Genomic DNA, 18,566 nt, shown 5'->3' with positions numbered 1-18,566 from the left:
GGATCTATTGTTGCTGGGGAGATCTATTGTAGCCAAGGTAGTCTATTGTTGATGAGGGGTTTATTGTTTCTGGCTGCAGGGGACTTATTTTACTGCCTTTCATTAGAACATTTCATACAAGCTAATTAGCACCCAAAAGAAAACTTGGTTCTGTATTCCCTAGGTAGTGGTGGAGCCAAAGGAGCAGTGCTCAGAGTTGGTTAGGGGGTGGAACCAAAGGAGCAGCGCTCAGAGGTGGGTAGGGGGGTGGAACCAAAGGATCAGTGCTCAGAGGTGGGTAGGGGGGTGGAACCAAAGGAGCAGTGCTCAGAGGTGGGTAGGGGGTGGAACCAAAGGATCAGTGCTCAGAGGGGGGTAGGGGGGTGGAACCAAAAGATCGGTGCTCAGAGGTGGGTAGGGGGGTGGAACCAAAGGAGCAGTGCTCAGAGGTTGGTAGAGGGATGAAACCAAAGGAGCAGTGCTCAGAAATGGTTAGAGGGTGGAACCAAAGGAGCAGTGATCAGAGGTGGGTAGGGGGGTGGAACCAAAGGATCAGTGCTCAGAGGTGGGTAGGGGGTGGAACCAAAGGAGCAGTGCTCAGAGGTTGGTAGAGGGATGAAACCAAAGGAGCAGTGCTCAGAAATGGTTAGGGGTGGAACCAAAGGAGCAGCGCTCAGAGGTGGGTAGGGGGGTGGAACCAAAGGAGCAGTGCTCAGAGTTGGTTAGGGGGTGGAACCAAAGGATCAGTGCTCAGAGGTGGGTAGGGGGTGGAACCAAAGGATCAGTGCTCAGAGGTGGGTAGGGGGTGGAACCAAAGGAGCAGTGCTCAGAGGTGGGTAGGGGGTGGAACCAAAGGAGCAGTGCTCAGAGGTGGTTAGGGGGTGGGACCAAAGGAGCAGTGCTCAGAGGTGGGTAGGGGGATGAAACCAAAGGAGCAGTGCTCAGAAATGGTTAGGGGGTGGAACCAAAGGAACAGTGCTCAGAGGTGGTTAGGGGGTGGAACCAAATGAGCAGTGCTCCCCTTTTGGCAATCGCAGAAGTGATCGAGTGGCTAATTAGCCACTCAGATCACTTCTGCCTGAAAGGGGATCACTGGCTGCAAACAATGATACGGGGATGATGACTGTAGGTGCACCCATAATCCCAGTATAACTGCTGAAACCCAAGGGTACGGCTTTGGGTGGGAAGTAGTTAAGATATAAAGGAGCCTCACGGCACTCAAGGGGTTGCAGAAAAAGTTGTCACAGCGACATGTGCACTCTTAGCCTCCGATGACGATCATTTGTCCCCTTTGAACTTGTGTGAAATATCGATTACCTACCCGCTAAGGTCTCTTAGTAAATCAACAAAGAGAACCGCGCTTTACAAATAGTCATGGTGGCGTCATCTCCTATTATTACTGGTGAGCGCAGCAAGGTCCCTAGTTGCATTCACGCTGAGACAGAAGAATTCTAATGTACTTTAAATGGCATGTGTCCGATGCGTCTTCCTTCGCCATACCAGGTGGATTAATGATGGCTAGTGGTGGGGGGGGCGCACTTTCTATGCTGCCTACTTCTCATCCTCCCAAACGCCTACTACAAGTCAGCTCCTGCCTCATTTTAAATGCCACTCCTGGGATTAATATCATCAAGTATTGTACGATAATAGAGCCGTGACTGACTAATCTTCTCTCCATCGCCCCATCGTTTCCTTACAATAAAATTTACCCTTGTGTGTCCTCCCACAAATTCATGTTGCTCCTGACCATCCCGCATTTGGTTGGGACAGTCCCAAATCTGCCTTCCCCACTTTCCTTTACAGCTACAGGCCCCCCATAAATTGTAGGTGTATCTGAATGCGGCGAGCAGTTTCCAAATTGATGACGAAATCAACAACCTCTGCTCATGGTGAAGGTTTTAACATTTATTTAGAAGAGAAGAGTTAGAAAGTAGAAGTAAAGATTGGAAAGTAGAGAGGGTCATGCTAAAGGAAATCCTTAGGCATGGTGGGTGTAACCAAGGATCTGGTCTTTCGATTGAGCTCTAGGCCTGGACACTTGGAATGCAGGACCCCCTCCCCCCCAAGTGGTGGCACTTGTGGTGGTTCCCAGGCTCTCCTGTTCCTCCTGGGAGCCCGGGACCATGGGAAACTTTGTACAGTGAGAGGAGGAGGAACTTAGAGAACATCCATTCCTCGATCCCTCCTGTGATTAATGACCCCAAGATCCAAACTCGACCCCTCCCCGACTCCACCGATGGCAACTTTGGTTGTTCCCGAGCTCTCCTGTTCCTCCAGGGAGCCTGGGACCTCTGGAAACTCCTTTTACAGTGAGAGCAGGAGGAACTTAAGGAACATCCATTCCCCAATCATTTCTGTGACTAATGACCCTAACATCCAACCCTAACCCCTCCCTCACCCCGGCGGTGGTACTGCAGTTTTTCCCGAGCTCTCCTGTTCCTCCAGGGAGCCTGGGACCTCTGGAAACTGCTTGTACAGTGAGAATAGGAGGAACTTCAGGAACAGCCATTCCCCGATCCTTTCTGTCACTAATAACCCCAACATCCAACCCTAACCCCTCCCTCACCCCACTGGTGGTACTGCAGTTTTTCCTGAGCTCTCCTGTTCCTCCAGGGAGCCTGGGACCTCTGGAAACTGCTTGTACAATGAGAATAGGAGGAACTTAAGAAACAGCCATTCCCCGATCCTTTCTGTGACTAATGACCCCAACATCCAACCCTAACCCCTCCCTCACCCCACGGGTGGTACTGCATTTGTTCCCATGCTCTTCTTTTCCTCCTGCTTGGACCTCGGGAAGTTGTTTGTACAATAACAGCACGATGATCTTGAGGAATATCCATTTCTCAATCCCTCCTGTGACCAATCACCCCAACTTCCAAACCCAACCCCTCCCCCACCACAACGGTGGCACCTACAGTTGGTCCCAGGCTCTGTTCCTCCAGGGAGCCCGGGAAACTACTTGTACAGTGAGAGCAGGAGGAAGATCCTTTCCCTGATCCCTCCTGTGACTAATGACCCCAACATCGAACCCCAACCCCTACCCCACCCCGCTGATGGCATCTGCGGTTGTTGCTTGTACAGTGAAAAGAGGAGGAATTTGAGGAACATCCATTCCCTGATCTGTCCTGTGATTAATGGCCCCAACATCCAACCCTCTCCCCGACTCCACCGATGGCAACTTTGGTTGTTCCTGGGCTCCCTTGTTCCTTCAGGGAGCCAGGGACCTCTGGAAACCAGTGTTAATTTCGTCGACTAAAACCGACTAAAACGTTTTCGTCGACTAACACAATTCAGATGACTAAAATACGACTACAACTAAAATGGCATTTTAGTCTTAAGACTAAAATATGACTAAAACTAAAATGGCATTTTAGTCAAAAGACTATAACTAAAACTAAATCGAAATTTGCTGCCAAAAATTAACACTAGTGCATGCTCAAAGCATAAATAATAACATATTAGATTTTTCACTCCAGGACCAGCAGTAGTATATAATGAGTTTGGAAATTGTAGAGAAATGCTTAAATAATGCATTACAAATTACAATTGAACTACACCCATTCCATTATAGATGACTAAAATGAGTTTTAGTCGACTAAAATGTAGGGCGTTTTAGTCGACTAAAATATACTGGAGTTTTAGTCGACTAAATACGACTAAAACTAAAACACTTGCAGAAGACTAAAATAGGACTAAAACTAAAATGCCATTTTAGTCCTAAGACTAAGACTAAAACTAAATTGAAATTTGCTGCCAAAATTAACACTGCTGGAAACTGCTTGTACAGTGAGAATAGGAGGAACTTAAGAAAATCCATTCCCCGATCCTTTCTGTGACTAATGACCCCAACATCCAACCCTAACCCCTCCCTCACCCCACTGGTGGTATTGCATTTGTTCCCATGCTCTTCTTTTCCTCCTACTTGGACCTCTGGAAGTTGTTTGTACAATAACAGCAGGATGATCTTGAGGAATATCCATTCCCCAATCCCTCATGTGACCAATCACCCCAACTTCCAAACCCAACCACTCCCCCACCACACCGGTGGCACCTACAGTTGGTCCCAGGCTCTGTTCCTCCAGGGAGCCCGGGAAACTGCTTGTACAGTGAGAGCAGGAGGAAGATCCATCCCCTGATCCCTCCTGTGACTAATGACCCCAACATCGAACCCCAACCCCTACCCCACCCCACTGATGGCATCTGCGGTTGTTGCTTGTACAGTGAAAAGAGGAGGAATTTGAGGAACATCCATTCCCTGATCTGTCCTGTGATTAATGGCCCCAACATCCAACCCCCTCCCGACTCCACTGATGGCACCTTCGGTTGTTCCCGGGCTCTCCCTTTCCTTCCGAGAGCCAGGGACCTCGGGAAACTGCTTATACAGTGAGAGCAGGAGGAACTTATGAAACATTCATTCCCTGATCATTCCTGTGACTAATGACCCCAACATCCAACCCCACCCCGCTGATGGCACCTGCGGTTGTTGCTTGTTCAGTGAAAACAGGAGGAGCATCCATTTTCTGATCCATCCTGTGACTAATGACCCAACATCCAACCGCCTCCCCGACCCTGCCAATGGCACCTGCGGTTGTTCCCGGGCTCTCCTGTTCCTCCAGGGAGCCTGAGAAACTGCTTGTACAGTGGGAGCAGGAGGAACATCCATTCCCCGATCCGTCCTGTGACTAATGACCCCAACATCCAACCCCCACCCTGACCCCGCCGATGGCACCTGCGGTTGTTCCCGGGCTCTCCTGTTCCTCCAGGGAGCCCAGGAGCTTGGGAAACTGCTTTTACATCGAGAGCAGGAGGAATTTGAGGAACATCGGTTCCTCAATCCTTCCTGTGACTAAAGACCCCAGAAGTGACATGTATTATGTCACTTCCTTGGGTCACAGCTGTCATTCCTAGCATAGTCGAGGATGCAGCTATTCAAACACAATCTGTTCTTTAAAAGCTGCATTGGAGGGCAGAGGAGACATTGAGGGTCTAAAAGACCTAAAACAAATCAACAAAACACATTTAGTAACATAACGAATCTATACGGAACGAAACAAATGTTTCCGTTCTGCACATGCCTATGCATCAATGTGCTGCTGCTTCTTCACTGTCCAATCAGCAAGCTGGGGGGGGTGTCCTTGAACAAGCTTAGAAGCTGCTGCAGTGGAGGTTGAGGACTTGGCTGCTGCAGTGGAGGTTGTGTTTGGCACAAAAGGGATCACAAGACTGGCTGGGCAGAATAGCAAATACCCATTTCTGCTGCATATTTCATTTTTTTTTTTTTTTGCCTGGAAGCTTTAAAGAGTTATTGTCGTTACCATATATGTGCCTTAGAGTGTATTTCCACTTCTGAAGCCAAATTGGGGAAACACCTACTTTATGGTTTTTAAATATTCTCATATACATAGCACAAATTATTTTTAAGAATGATGTGTAAATAGGAACACATAACAAACATATAGTGGGGGGGGGGGGGGGTTCTCAATTTTAACTTCAAAAGTGGAAATACACTTTAGCAGCAGCATCTCTTTAAAATAAGTCTATTATTTATACTATCTCTGGTGAATCCAATCCTATGATCGTCAGCTACATCTAGTGGACATTATGCTGTATTTTCCTAATTCACTCTATTCTGTATAAATGAATAACATTCGACCCGGAGAAAAATATAGCCTAATAACATTTGATTTTGCTCATGTTCCTACAGAGCGAATATACACGTAGTATTGCAGGACAAAAATCTCAGCACACTCTTTAACCGCTTGCCGCCTGCCCACTGTCACATTACGGCGGAGCGGTGCGGCTCTGGTTCTGGGATGACATCATATGACGGCGCCCCAGAACGGCCTCTCTCACGTGACTACTGGGGCGCGCAGTGCGTTGCTAGGACATGGCGCCACCCCGATCTTGGTAAAGAGCCAATGATGTGGCTCTTTACCCATGTGATTGGCTGTGTCCAATCACAGCCGTACAATGAAGAAGTGCTGTTTATCGGCTCTCCTCACCTCACACTGTCAGAATGTGTGGCGAGGAGAGCCGATCAATGGCTCCTCCTCAAAGGGGAGTACAGGACAGGTAATCAGGGCACTGATCATCAGTGCCCTGATTACAAAAAAGTAAAAAAACAGTGCCCACCATCAGTGCCCACAATCAGTGCCCATAGTGCTGCCAGGCAGTGCCCATCAGTGCCTGCTCATCTGTGCTGCCCATCAGTGCCCTCCGTCAGTGCTCATCCGTGCTGCCCATCAGTGCCCATCAGTGTCGTCCGTCAGTGCCCATTAGTGCCACGCCTCTGTGCTCATCAGTGCTGCCTGTCAGTGCCCATCAGTGTCGCCCGTCAGTGCCGCCTATCAGTGCCCATTAGTGCCACCTCTCAGTGCCCATCAGTGCTGTCTATCAGTGCTCATGAGTGCCGCCTATCAGTGCCCATCAGTGCAGCATATTAGTACCTCCTTATCAGTGCCACCTCATCAGTACTCATCAGTGCAGCCTATCAGTGCCCATCAGTGCAGCCTATCAGTGCCCATCAGTGCTTTCTATCAGTTCTCATGAGTGCCACCTATCAGTGCCCATCAGTGCAGCATATTAGTACCTCCTTATCAGTGCCACCTCATCAGGGCCACCTCATCAGTACTCATCAGTGCAGCCTATCAGTGCCCATCAGTGCTGTCTATCAGTTCTCATGAGTGCCGCCTATCAGTGCCCATCAGTGCGGCATATTAGTACCTACTTATCAGTGCCACCTCATCAGTGCCACCTCATCAGTACTCATCAGTGCAGCCTATCAGTGCCCATCAGTGCTGCCTCATGCGTGCCCATCAGTGAAGGAGAGACATTACTTATTTTCAAAATGTACTGACAGAAAATAAGAAACTTTTTGTTTTTCCAAAATTTTCTCCCTTTTTTCTTTCTTTTTAGTAGGTAATTAAAAATCCAGCGGTGATTAAATACCACCAAAAGAAAGCTCTATTTGTGTGAAAACAATGATAAAATGTCATATGGGTACAGTGTAGCATGACCGCGTAATTGTCATTCAAAGTATGAGAGCGCTGAAAGCTGAAAATTGGCCTGGGCAGGAAGGGGGTGAAATTGCCGGTATTGAAGTGGTTAAGGTCCAAAAAGAAAAGTATTGATGCCAAATAATATATACTTTATACTTTTTATTGTATTATGTTTTGTAATAATAACTCTTTTGCAGTATTTATTTTGCTGCTGAGTTTTCTATCCCCGCCGTCCTCTATAACATTTCTTTTCCTTGTTTTTAGGACCCGAAGGCTGCAACCTGTTTATCTACCATCTGCCCCAGGAATTTGGGGACGCCGAGCTCATGCAGATGTTCCTGCCTTTCGGTAATGTCATCTCCTCGAAAGTGTTTGTGGATCGGGCGACAAACCAAAGTAAATGCTTTGGTGGGTAAAGATAACAAAATAATTAGCTTCATCCCGGAATAAAAATAAAAGGGATTTTTTTTTCTTTCTCTCTAAACACTCACCTGTTAGACTGCTTGATTTTATTTGAATCATTTTTATTTTTTTTCTTCTCCCCTTTTAGCCTTATGCTTTGTCTTTGTACGCTTCAGAAGCAATATCCAAATGTAATCAATAGGTTATTTGTTTTATTATTTGCATAAGGGGGGAGATATTAAGGGCCCATTCACACCTGTGGATGCGTTTTCCCATGTGTGTCATCGTGGGTAACGCCGGATGTGCCCATTCATCCACCCTTAAGCAATTTTTTTTTTTTTTTTTTTTTGCTGAGGGTCAGCTGCCCATGTTTATTGCACAGATGTGGTTAAAAATGGATGGTAATGCAATCATGGCCCAGGGCCTGTTTATAAAAAAAAAAAAAATGGTTGGACGAATGCCATAAGCATTTCTCCCAGCCATAATGAATTCTCACCGTATTTTGCTTAATAGGTTGATTTTAGCTCCATCTAGTGGCCATATTGCAGTGTTTTCTTGATTGAGCTGTTTCAGGAAAAAAAAAATACATTATGACCACTAGATGGAGCTAATGACAATTTGAAATTAACATATTGGGCAATTGACGACCGGCCGCCATAGTTATACTGCAGCAGGTCGGCTCTGGTATGCGAAACGACGTCCCTGTACGCCGTTTTCTGCAGCAGCTAGTGGGGGCACGCGCATGGCACGATTGGCTAGAAGGGGAGCCAATCAGCAGGTCTGTAGGATGTGTAACAGCTAATGGGGCACGCGCGCAACGCCGGAGGCATGCGTACGGGACAATTGGCTAGAAGGGAAGCCAATCAGCAGGTCTGTAGGATGTGTAACAGCTAGTGGGGGCACGCGCACAATGCCGGAGGCACGATTGGCTAGAAGTGGAGCCAATCAGCAGGTCTGTAGGATGTGTAGCAGATAGTAGTGGGCACACGCGCAACGCTGGAGGTGCGCGCATGCACCGATTGGCTAGAGGGGGAGCCAATCAGCGGGTCTGGCGGATGCCATGTCCACCGAGCACTAGCGATCGCTCCCCATGGAGATAGAACAGCGGTCTGCCAAAGTGAACATGGCACACCGCTGTTCAGTCAGTGATGAACACAGGGATCCTGTATTCCTCCTATTTAGGAACACAGATCTCTGAGTTCATCCAGCAAGCCCATCCCCCCACAGATAGAAAGCACCCCCTAGGCACACATTTAACCCTTTGATCGCCCCTGGTGTTAACCCCTTCCCTGCCAGTGTCATTATTACAGTAACAGTGCATATTTTTAGCACTGATTACTGTAGTAATGTCACTGGTCCCCCCAAAAGTGTAAAAAATGTCAGTTAGGGGGTCCGATCTGTCCACGGCAATGTCGCAGTCCCGCTAAAAATTGCTGATCGCCGCCATTACCAGTAAAATAAAAAAATAAATAAAAATGACATAAATGTTTCCCTTAGTTTGTAGACACTATAACTTAACCCAAAACCAATCAATATACACTAATTAGATTTTTTTATTTTTTTATTAGAGTACCATTTCGAAAGAATCCTGTTTTTGTTAAGCCAAAGATTGTCGTTGTAATCATTTGATGAAGATTTTTCTTTTGTTTGTTCATTTTGTAATCGAAAAAAAATCTAAAGTTTTCGATTCGACTGATTTCAAATGTATTAATTCGAATGATTTGAATTGAAAAAAAAAAACTGTAAATTCGAAGAAGATTCTAAAAAGACATCAAATGAATTCCGAATACGAATCCAGAATACTAATTGAACGAATCAACCAAATTTAACAAAACTAAATAAATACAGTAGATTAACGAATCTAAACAAAAGGAAACCAATGTTTTCCTCATGCACATCATGTCTACTCACTCCTCCTCCTCCATTCCCATAGAATAGACATGTGCAGTTTGTCCAAATTTCAAATATTCAAATTTAATTTTATATCGAATTCCAGTCGAATTCGAACTGTAAACATATTTCTGAAATCAAAGACTGTGTGTGTTATTAGAGGACCATTTGGAAATAATGCTTTTTTTTTTGTAAGCCAAAGATGATTTAAAGAGTCATTGTAATCATTTGATGAAGATATTTCTTGTGTTTGTTCATTTTGCCGCATTCGAATAAAAAAAAAAAAAAAAATCTAACATTTTCAATGCGACCAATTCAAAATTGAAAAAGAAAAGAGAAAAAAAAGGGACTATGTAAAAAAAAAAGAACAAAGTTAAGCGCCCCATCCCACATACGTAAGTCGCATACGTAATTCTAGACCTCCTCTGTAGGTTATAGTTTACTGGTTATAGTTTCAGTTTTTTATAGCGTCGCCTAAGCACCATAGTTTGTCGCAATTCCACAAGGGTGCGCAATTTTAAAGCATGACATGTTAGGTATCTATTAACTCGGCGTAACATTATATTTCACATTTTAAAATATTGGGCTAACTTTACTGTTTTTTTTTTTTTTTTTTTTTAATTCATGAAAGTGTATTTCTTTCCAAAAAATTGCGCTTGAAAGACCGCTGCGCAAATACATTGTGACATAAAATATTGCAACGAACGCCATTTTATTCTCTAGAGTCTCTGCTAAATATATATATATATATATATATATATATTTTTTTTTTTTTATATATATATATATACATATATATACATATACATATATATATATATACACACATATATATATATATATATATATATATATATATATATATATATATAAATATATATATATACATACACACATATATATATATATATATATATATAAATATATATATACACACATATATATATAAATATATATATACACACATATATATATATATAAATATATATATATATATACACACACATATATATATATATATATATATATATATATATATATATATATATATATACTGTATCTATATACTGTATCTATATATATATATACATAATGTTTGGGGTTCTAAGTAATTTTCTAGCAAAAAATACTGATTTTTAACAAGTGTCAATGCACATTATATGTACAATGCATTGGATTCACAATGAATAGAACCACAACACACCACACCTAGAGCAGGTGCATTGCCATGCATTGCAGGAATGCGTGCATCATCACAACACAAAAGTGTAAATACGTTGCTGTTTGTGTCCCATTGGGGACATTTTTCTGTCACTTCCTGTCCAGAGACAAAGCAGGAAGTAATAACAGATCTGAAACAGGCGAGTCAGTGCTGCACCCTCCTCTTCAATCCACAGCTTCAAGTAGCAGGTGCTTAGGCTAGAAGGGCTCAGATAAGCTCCAGAGCTACGCAGTCCACAAAAAAAAAAAATAGCCGGCACCCCTGTCAGCATATTGCATTTATTACAAAATAATGGAATACAGCTGAATACCACCCAACGCGTTTCGGCCATTAGGCACTTATTTTGGCCATGATTAGCCATTTGCTCTCTGGAAGATTTATTCCCAGCCTTTATGACCAGGCCATTATTTGCAATAAAGCACTGCAATACTTTAAGTGACAATTGAGCGGTCATGCAACGCTGTACCCATATAACATTTATATAATTTTTTTCCCACAAACAGAGCTTTCTATTGGTGGTATTTGATCACCTCTGTGTTTTTTTTTTTGCATTATAAACACAAAAAGACAACATTTTGGGGAAAAAAAACAATATTTTTTTTTTTACTTTCTGCTTTAAAACATATCCAATAAAAAAATTGGAAAAAAAAATCTATATTGTTTTTATAAAATTAGGCCAATATGTATTCTGTTACATTTTTTTGGTTAAAAAAAAAAAAAAAACCCAATAAGCGTATATTGATTGGTTTGCACAAAAGTTATAGTGTCTACAAACTATGGGATATATACTGGAATATTAAATGTTTTTTAATTTTTTTGTCATACTAGTAATCAAGTGACCTATAGTGAAACTGCAACATTGCAGGGGACAGTCGGACACTAACTGACACCTTGCGGGAACCAGTAACACTAATACAGTGATCAGTGCTAAAAGTATGCACTGTCACTGTACTAATGACACTGGCTGGGAAGGGGTTAACATCTTGGGTGATCAAAGGGTTAAAGTGATTGTAAAGTCTCCTTTTTTTTTTTTTTTTTTATGTTATACTTACCTCCTCTGTGCAGTTGGTTTTGCACAGAGTGGCCCGGATCCTCCTCTTCTCGGGTCCCTCCTCCATGCTCCTAGCCCCTCCCTCCAGTTGAGTGCCCCTACAGCAAGCAGCTTGCTATTGGGTCACCCAAGTCACAGCTCCCTGTGTCCATTCAGACACGGAGCCATGACCTGATCCCGCCCCTCTCTCTCCTGATTGGCTGACTGACTTTGATTGACAGCAACGGCAGCCAAACGCGCCGTATTGCTGTCTCAGCCAATGAGGAGGGGAGTCCCGTGCAGCTGAGAAACTCCTGCAACATTGCTCGATGTAGATGGGTTCAGGTAAGTATTAAGGGAGCTGAGGAAGGCTGCTGCACACAGAAGGTTTTTTTTTTTTTTTTATCTTAAATCATAGAATGCATTAAATTAAAAGAAAAAACTTCTGCCTTTACAATCCCTTTAATTGTGTGCCTAGCCAGTGTTTTACTGGACTGTGTGTGCTGCTTCTACTAGGGAAGGTGATGGCTTTTATTCCCTGCTTTGTAGGAACACAAAATTCATCTCTTGCCCCCACCCCCCCTTCGGAACGTAGCTCTGCCCTGTTTACATAGGCAGAGCTCTGTTCTGTGTCTCTGCCCAGCGATCGGCAGGTGCCGGCGGACATCCAGTGCCCGACACCCCCAGATCGGCTACTGCTGTGCATAATCACAGCAGAAGAGGCACCCGCATGTGCCCCCTATGCGGAATTGCAGAATCACATTATATATATATATATATATATATATATATATATATATATATATATATATATATATATACATATACATATATACGGGATTCTGCTCAAGAAGGCCACCCTGTAGTAGTAAATCTATAGGGCGGTCCTTAACTGCTTAAGGCCTAATGGCCGAAACGCGTTGGATGGTTATTTGGTTGTATTCATCTATTTTGTAATAAAGGATGACCCTATATGTTTACATACTGTTGTGCCGGCTTTTTCTGTGGACCAGATCACTCAAAAACAAAGGGATCCCTCCTACTAGTCGTCTCCAGAACAGGCATCCCTAATGGAAGATTTTCTTCTGGTGACGAATAATATTTTGAAATTCCCATTTAACTTTCTGTCCCAGGGACAATGGTCACCAGGACAAAAAGAGAGGGTGAATCTGCCCAGCAGGGACACAGAAAGCAATAAAGACCTGACAGGGGTTCTCACCATTCCTTACTTTGAAACTTTTAGTCTTTGTATAAACTTTAATTTTGGTGCTCCCTGATCCTAACCCAATGTATGGCTGAAGTGTTGTATACGGTAGTAAAGGGCAGGAGTGATAACATTGGTCTAAGATCCAGAAATAAATATGGATTCCGTGCTAGGATATCTCGGAAATATAAAGGCTGCTGCCTACCTGAAATACTCCAAAAGGGTATAGTAATGTGAAAAAAGGAAAGGTATGGTGGCGCTGCCTAAAGGTAAATACAACATATGTGAAAAATCTTATATGCAAAATATCTCATGACATGTGAATAAAATGTCCAATGTGACCGTATATAAATAAGATATGTAAAAATAAATAAATTATAAATAGATAAAGTGCAAATAAATACAATAAACCTAGTGTTACTAGATAATAAATGCAAACTCCAGTGCTAAAATTTATAACAGATCATAAATTGATATCATCCTCCAGAAAATTATACATACATATATATATATAATTAAATAAAAAGCTAAATTACATCATCCAATAGTCCCAATATTATATTATTTGTACTCTGCACAATATTGGGATTATTGGATGATATTAAGTTAGTTTTTTAATTTTATATACATATATATATATATATATATATATATATATATATATATATATATATATATACAGGGGCGTAACTACAGGGGTTGCAGGGGTTGCAATCGCTACCGGGCCCCATGCTCCAGGGGGCCCGGTAGCAAACCAGTGGGTGAACTTCTAGGATCTCAAAGGTCACACTTGCGACCGGACCCTGGCATTTCACCACTGTGGGGAGGCCCCAAGATTGCAGGAAGGGGGCCCACTGCAGAACTTGTGAAAGGATCCTGATGCGGGACCATAATAAAAGGCCATGCAATGAGATTAAAGAGCCCCAGGATTAGTGGGAAGAGCCCCGGGCTTGAAGGGAAGGGCCCCGGCCAGGGGTCTGGGGGGCCCTTCATGGTTTCTTGCATCAGGGCCCTGAAGGTTCTAGTTACGCCTCTGTATATATATATATATATATATATATATATATATATATATATATAGTTTTCTGGAGGATGATATCAATTTACGATCGGTTATAATTTTTAGCACTGGAGTCTGTATTTATTTATAAAAATTAATAAATTATAAATAGATAAAGGGCAAATAAATACAATAAACCTAGTGTTACTAGATAATAAATACAAACTTTAGTGCTAAAAATTATAACCGATCATAAATTGATATCATCCTCCAGAAAATGTTATATATATATATATATATATATAGTTGAATAAAAAACTAAATTGATATCATCCAATAATCCCAATATTCTGCAAAGTGCAAGTAATACAATATTGGGACTATTGGATGATATTAATTTAGTTTCTTATTAAAAAAAAAAAAAAATATATATATATATATATATATTATACACACACACTGTTTTTACTTAATTATTATATATTCTAAATATATATATATATATATATATATATATATATATATATATATTATTTTTTTTATTTTTTTTTTTAAATAAGAAACTAAATTAATATTATCCAATAGTCCCAATATTGTATTACTTGCACTTTGCACAATATTGGGATTATTGGATGATATTAATTTAGTTTTTTTTTTTATTTAATTATTTATTTATATATATATATATATAGTTTTCTGGAGGATGATATCAATTTACGATCGGTTAGAATTTTTAGCACTGGAGTCTGTATTTATTTATAAAAATAAATAAATTATAAATAGATAAAGTGCAAATAAATACAATAAACCTAGTGTTACTAGATAATAAATACAAACTTCAGTGCTAAAAATTATAACCGATCATAAATTGATATCATCCTCCAGAAAATTATATATATATATATATATATATATATATATATATATATATATATATATATATATATAAATATATTAATATCATCCAATAATCCCAATATTGTGCAAAGTGCAAGTAATACAATATTGGGACTATTGGATGATATTAATTTAGTTTCTTATTTAAAAAAAAAAAAAAATATATATATATATATATATATTATACACACACACTGTTTTTACTTAATTATTATATATTCTAAATATATATATATATATATTTTTTTTTTTTTGTTTTTTTTTAAATAAGAAACTAAATTAATATCATCCAATAGTCCCAATATTGTATTACTTGCACTTTGCACAATATTGGGATTATTGGATGATATTAATATATGTTATATATATTATATATATATATATATATATATATATATATATATACATATATATATATAATTTTCTGGAGGATGATATCAATGTATGTTCTGTTATAATTTTTAGCGCTGGAGTTTGTATTTATTATCTAGTAACACTAGGTTTATTGTATTTATTTGCACTTTATCTATTTATAATTTATTTATTTTTACATATCATATTTATATATGGTCACATTGGACATTTTATTCACATGTCAAGAGATATATTTGCATATAAGATTTTCACATATTGTATTTACCTGTAGGCAGCTCCACCATACCTTTCCTCTTTTCACATTGGTATAACATTGTGCATCTACCCTAGGCTCTGTATTGACCCTCTACAAAAGCCTTATAACAATAATAATGTCTACCTGTGACTTGTAATAAAATATCTCCACACTGGAAAAGTTGCCAGAACTGGTCTGACACGGTCGCTGATCAGCATTTTATTGATCTGTTAAGTGGCACAGTTGCTTTCAAGTTGGCCGGTTTGGTTCACTAAGTTGCAATATATAACACTATAGAACCAAATAAATCAGTGGCGGTATAGGTAAGGTTTGTGCCGGTGTGAGTTCTTCCCTTCCATTGACAAAGAACTCTACTAAGTGCTACAAAAATCACCACATAAAAAGCCAACAGTCAGTAAAGGAAAACTTACAATACTTTTTGCTTAAAGGGTCATTCCACCCAGGAATGATGATTATGTGGTGGATGGTACTGAGATTACCCCCCCCCCCACCCAACAGTTTTTCCTGTCTCTCATGGATTCTTTTGGTGAAATCTTTGTGTTGAGTTCTCGATTCTTCACACCTGTTGTGTCTATTATGAGGGGGGTTCCAACTACCCTAGCACAGAGTTCCTGGGTCTGCACATCTGCTGTGCCTAATATGTTTTTTGCCACCATCCCTGTACCGAGTTCTCAGGTCTGTACAGCTGCTGTGCCCATTATGAGGGTTTCCCACCATCCCTGTGCTGAGTTCCCAGGTCTGTACACCTGCTGTGCCCATTATGAGGGGTTTCCACCATCCCTGTGCTCAGTTCCCAGGTCTGTACACCTAGTGTGCCCATTATGAGGGATACCCACCATCCCTGTGCTGAGTTCTCAGGTCTGTACACCTAGTGTGCCCATTATGAGAGTCTCCACCATTCCTGTCTGATTTGACCAGGTCTGCACCCCTTCTGTGCTCATTGTGAGAGGTTCCCACCATCTCTGTGCTGAGTTTTGGGTCTGTTTACCTGCTGTGCCCATTATGAGGGGCTCCCACCATCCCTCTTCTGAATTCCCAGGTCTGTACACCTGCTGTGCCCATTATGAGGGGTTCCCTCCACCCCTGTGCTGAGTTCCCGGGTCTGTACACCTGCTGTGGCTATTATGAGGGGTTTCTGCCACCCTGTGCTCAGTCCCCAGGTCTGTACACCTGCTGTGCCCATTATGGGGGGTTCCCACCATCCCTGTGCTTAGTTCCCAGGTCTGTACACCTGCTGTGCCCATTTATGAGGGCTTCCCACCATTCCTGCTCTGAGTTAACCAGCTCTGCACCCCTTCTGTGCCCATTATGAGGGCTTCCCACCATTCCTGTGCTGAGTTATTGGGCCTGTACACCTCCTGTAACCATTTTGAGGGATTCCCAACGTCCCTGTGCTGAGTTCCCAGGTCTGTGCTCATTGTGAGAGGTCCCCACTATCCCTGTGCTGAGTTTTGGGTCTGTTTACCTGCTGTGCCCATTATGAGGGGTTAATTTTGTTTATTGGAAATTCTTACAAACAATCAACTTATATACAATAAAACCATAATAAATAAATTATAAATAACATATTTACAAAATAATTGAATATAACTATACAAAACAAGAACATAATAAATAAACCAAATTGCACACAGCATAAACCCTACGAGAGAGCCAGACTAAGAAACTTCACCATGCATGGAGCCTTTAATCAAAAATTATATTTTAGGACTGATTTTCAGCTGATAACATTATTGGTTGCCACTTTTAACGGATAATTGAGGCAGCCGTTTCTTAGCCTGACTACTCTCTCCCCCTGGAGAACCAGTGCGCTTCAGTGCACCCTGCGACTCATCCTCCATGGAAGATTCTGTGCTCAACAAGTCCCATTCATCATCATCATCTGACAGGACCCCAAACTTATTTGTCAAAGGCAAAACCTCAGGACTGTGGGTAGCTGAACACTTTTTTTTCCTTCTTTTGCCCTTCTTTCTTTTCTCCTCCAACCATTCCACATCCCCCTTGGACAAATTGGAAATAACAGTTTCCCCACTCTCACCCTCCCCTTCACCCCCACTCTCCCTTACCTGATCTACCACCAGGCCAGCCTCTTCACCATTCTCCCCACTCCTCTGCACCCCATGGTCCCTAATAGAAGCCCTGCAATGTCTAGGGGAGGGGACTGGCACTGTACTTGATGCCCCTGCCTCAGCACCTCTTGCCGCCTCTGCAATTTTGGAAGACATAGACACAGAAGGATTGGACACATTCTTAGTAACCGATACCTTAGATACAGACTGGGAAGACACTGACACACTGGGCATTGGCACAGACTGGGGCACCACAGACTGGGAAGACACTGACACACTGGGCATTGGCACAGACTGGGGCACCACAGACTGGGAAGACACTGACACACTGGGTATTGGTACAGTCTCGGAGGGAATCGCAGGCACCCTAGCTGCTGAGCTCTGAGCATCCTCCATGTCCAGACGGAAAAACTCTCTCATGAGCTCAGGCTGGTTGTGTACTGCCTCAGGACACTGGCTATAAGGATGCCCAACTGCATTGCACAAGTTGCACCCTATAATATTGCAATCTTTTGCCAAATGCCCTAAATCCTGACACAGAGAGCATTTCATTACTGGACAGGAGGATGCAAAGTGCCCTTTATCCCCACACTTATTGCACAGCTTTGGCTGGCCTGGATAGAATATGGTCAGTCTGTCCCTCCCCAGGAAAGCTGAGGATGGCAGATGCTGGATGACATTGTCAATGACTCTTAGTTTTAGCTGCACAGACCATCCCCCCGTCCATATTCCTCGATCATCCATAATTTTGTGTAAGGGGCTCAGGATGTCTCCATATCTCCTCAGCCATACAGATAAATCCCCTTGCGGTATGGACTCATTACGCACAAGAATCGTCACCATTTTAATAAGTGGCTGACGTGACACAACTTTGGGGATGAGCCCTTTCCAGTCCGGCAGGCTCCTACACACATGTTCATATTTCTCCCAAAATATGTCCAAAGACTCCGGACGGACAAAGGACAAATCGTACTCATAGGAGCCGGTCGGACTGATCAGGGCAAAGATATCTGCAGGTTTAAAGCCCATCTGCAGAATCTTATCAACCACAGCTCTCCTATATGGCGGAATACCTTCGCCTTCCCATCGGAGCTGTACCACATTCCTCCTTTTAAATAATGAGGAAGATAAAACATTTCCATGCTCCTTCCCTGCTTGCAGCCCCCTCCCAAACCCTTCAGCAGCACCAGCATAGGTTTTCCTCCCAGAAACATCAGCAATTACAGCATTGTCTTTAGACACAA

At 42.0% G+C, this 18,566-nt stretch overlaps 1 protein-coding gene across 14 annotated transcripts in view; it reads left to right on the top strand.

Moving 5' to 3' along the window:
* The window catches only part of CELF4 (CUGBP Elav-like family member 4), a 1,612,756-nt gene that overhangs the window by 1,493,687 nt on the left and 100,503 nt on the right, over positions 1-18,566 (top strand). For 8 of the 14 annotated variants that reach the window (XM_082261567.1, XM_082261559.1, XM_082261565.1 and 5 more), the window contains one exon: positions 7,242-7,385. In XM_082261567.1, the coding sequence (XP_082117693.1) occupies positions 7,242-7,385 (144 nt within the window). The remainder of the gene's footprint in view (positions 1-7,241; positions 7,386-18,566) is intronic. The other 6 variants (XM_082261568.1, XM_082261569.1, XM_082261563.1 and 3 more) reach the window with 1 other exon arrangement.

This window comes from Pelophylax lessonae (assembly GCF_965119305.1).
Source record: "Pelophylax lessonae genome assembly, chromosome: 1".
NCBI lineage: Eukaryota > Metazoa > Chordata > Amphibia > Anura > Ranidae > Pelophylax > Pelophylax lessonae.
The sequence above is the reverse complement of the archived record's forward strand: the minus strand, read 5'-3'. Positions and strand labels throughout refer to the sequence as shown.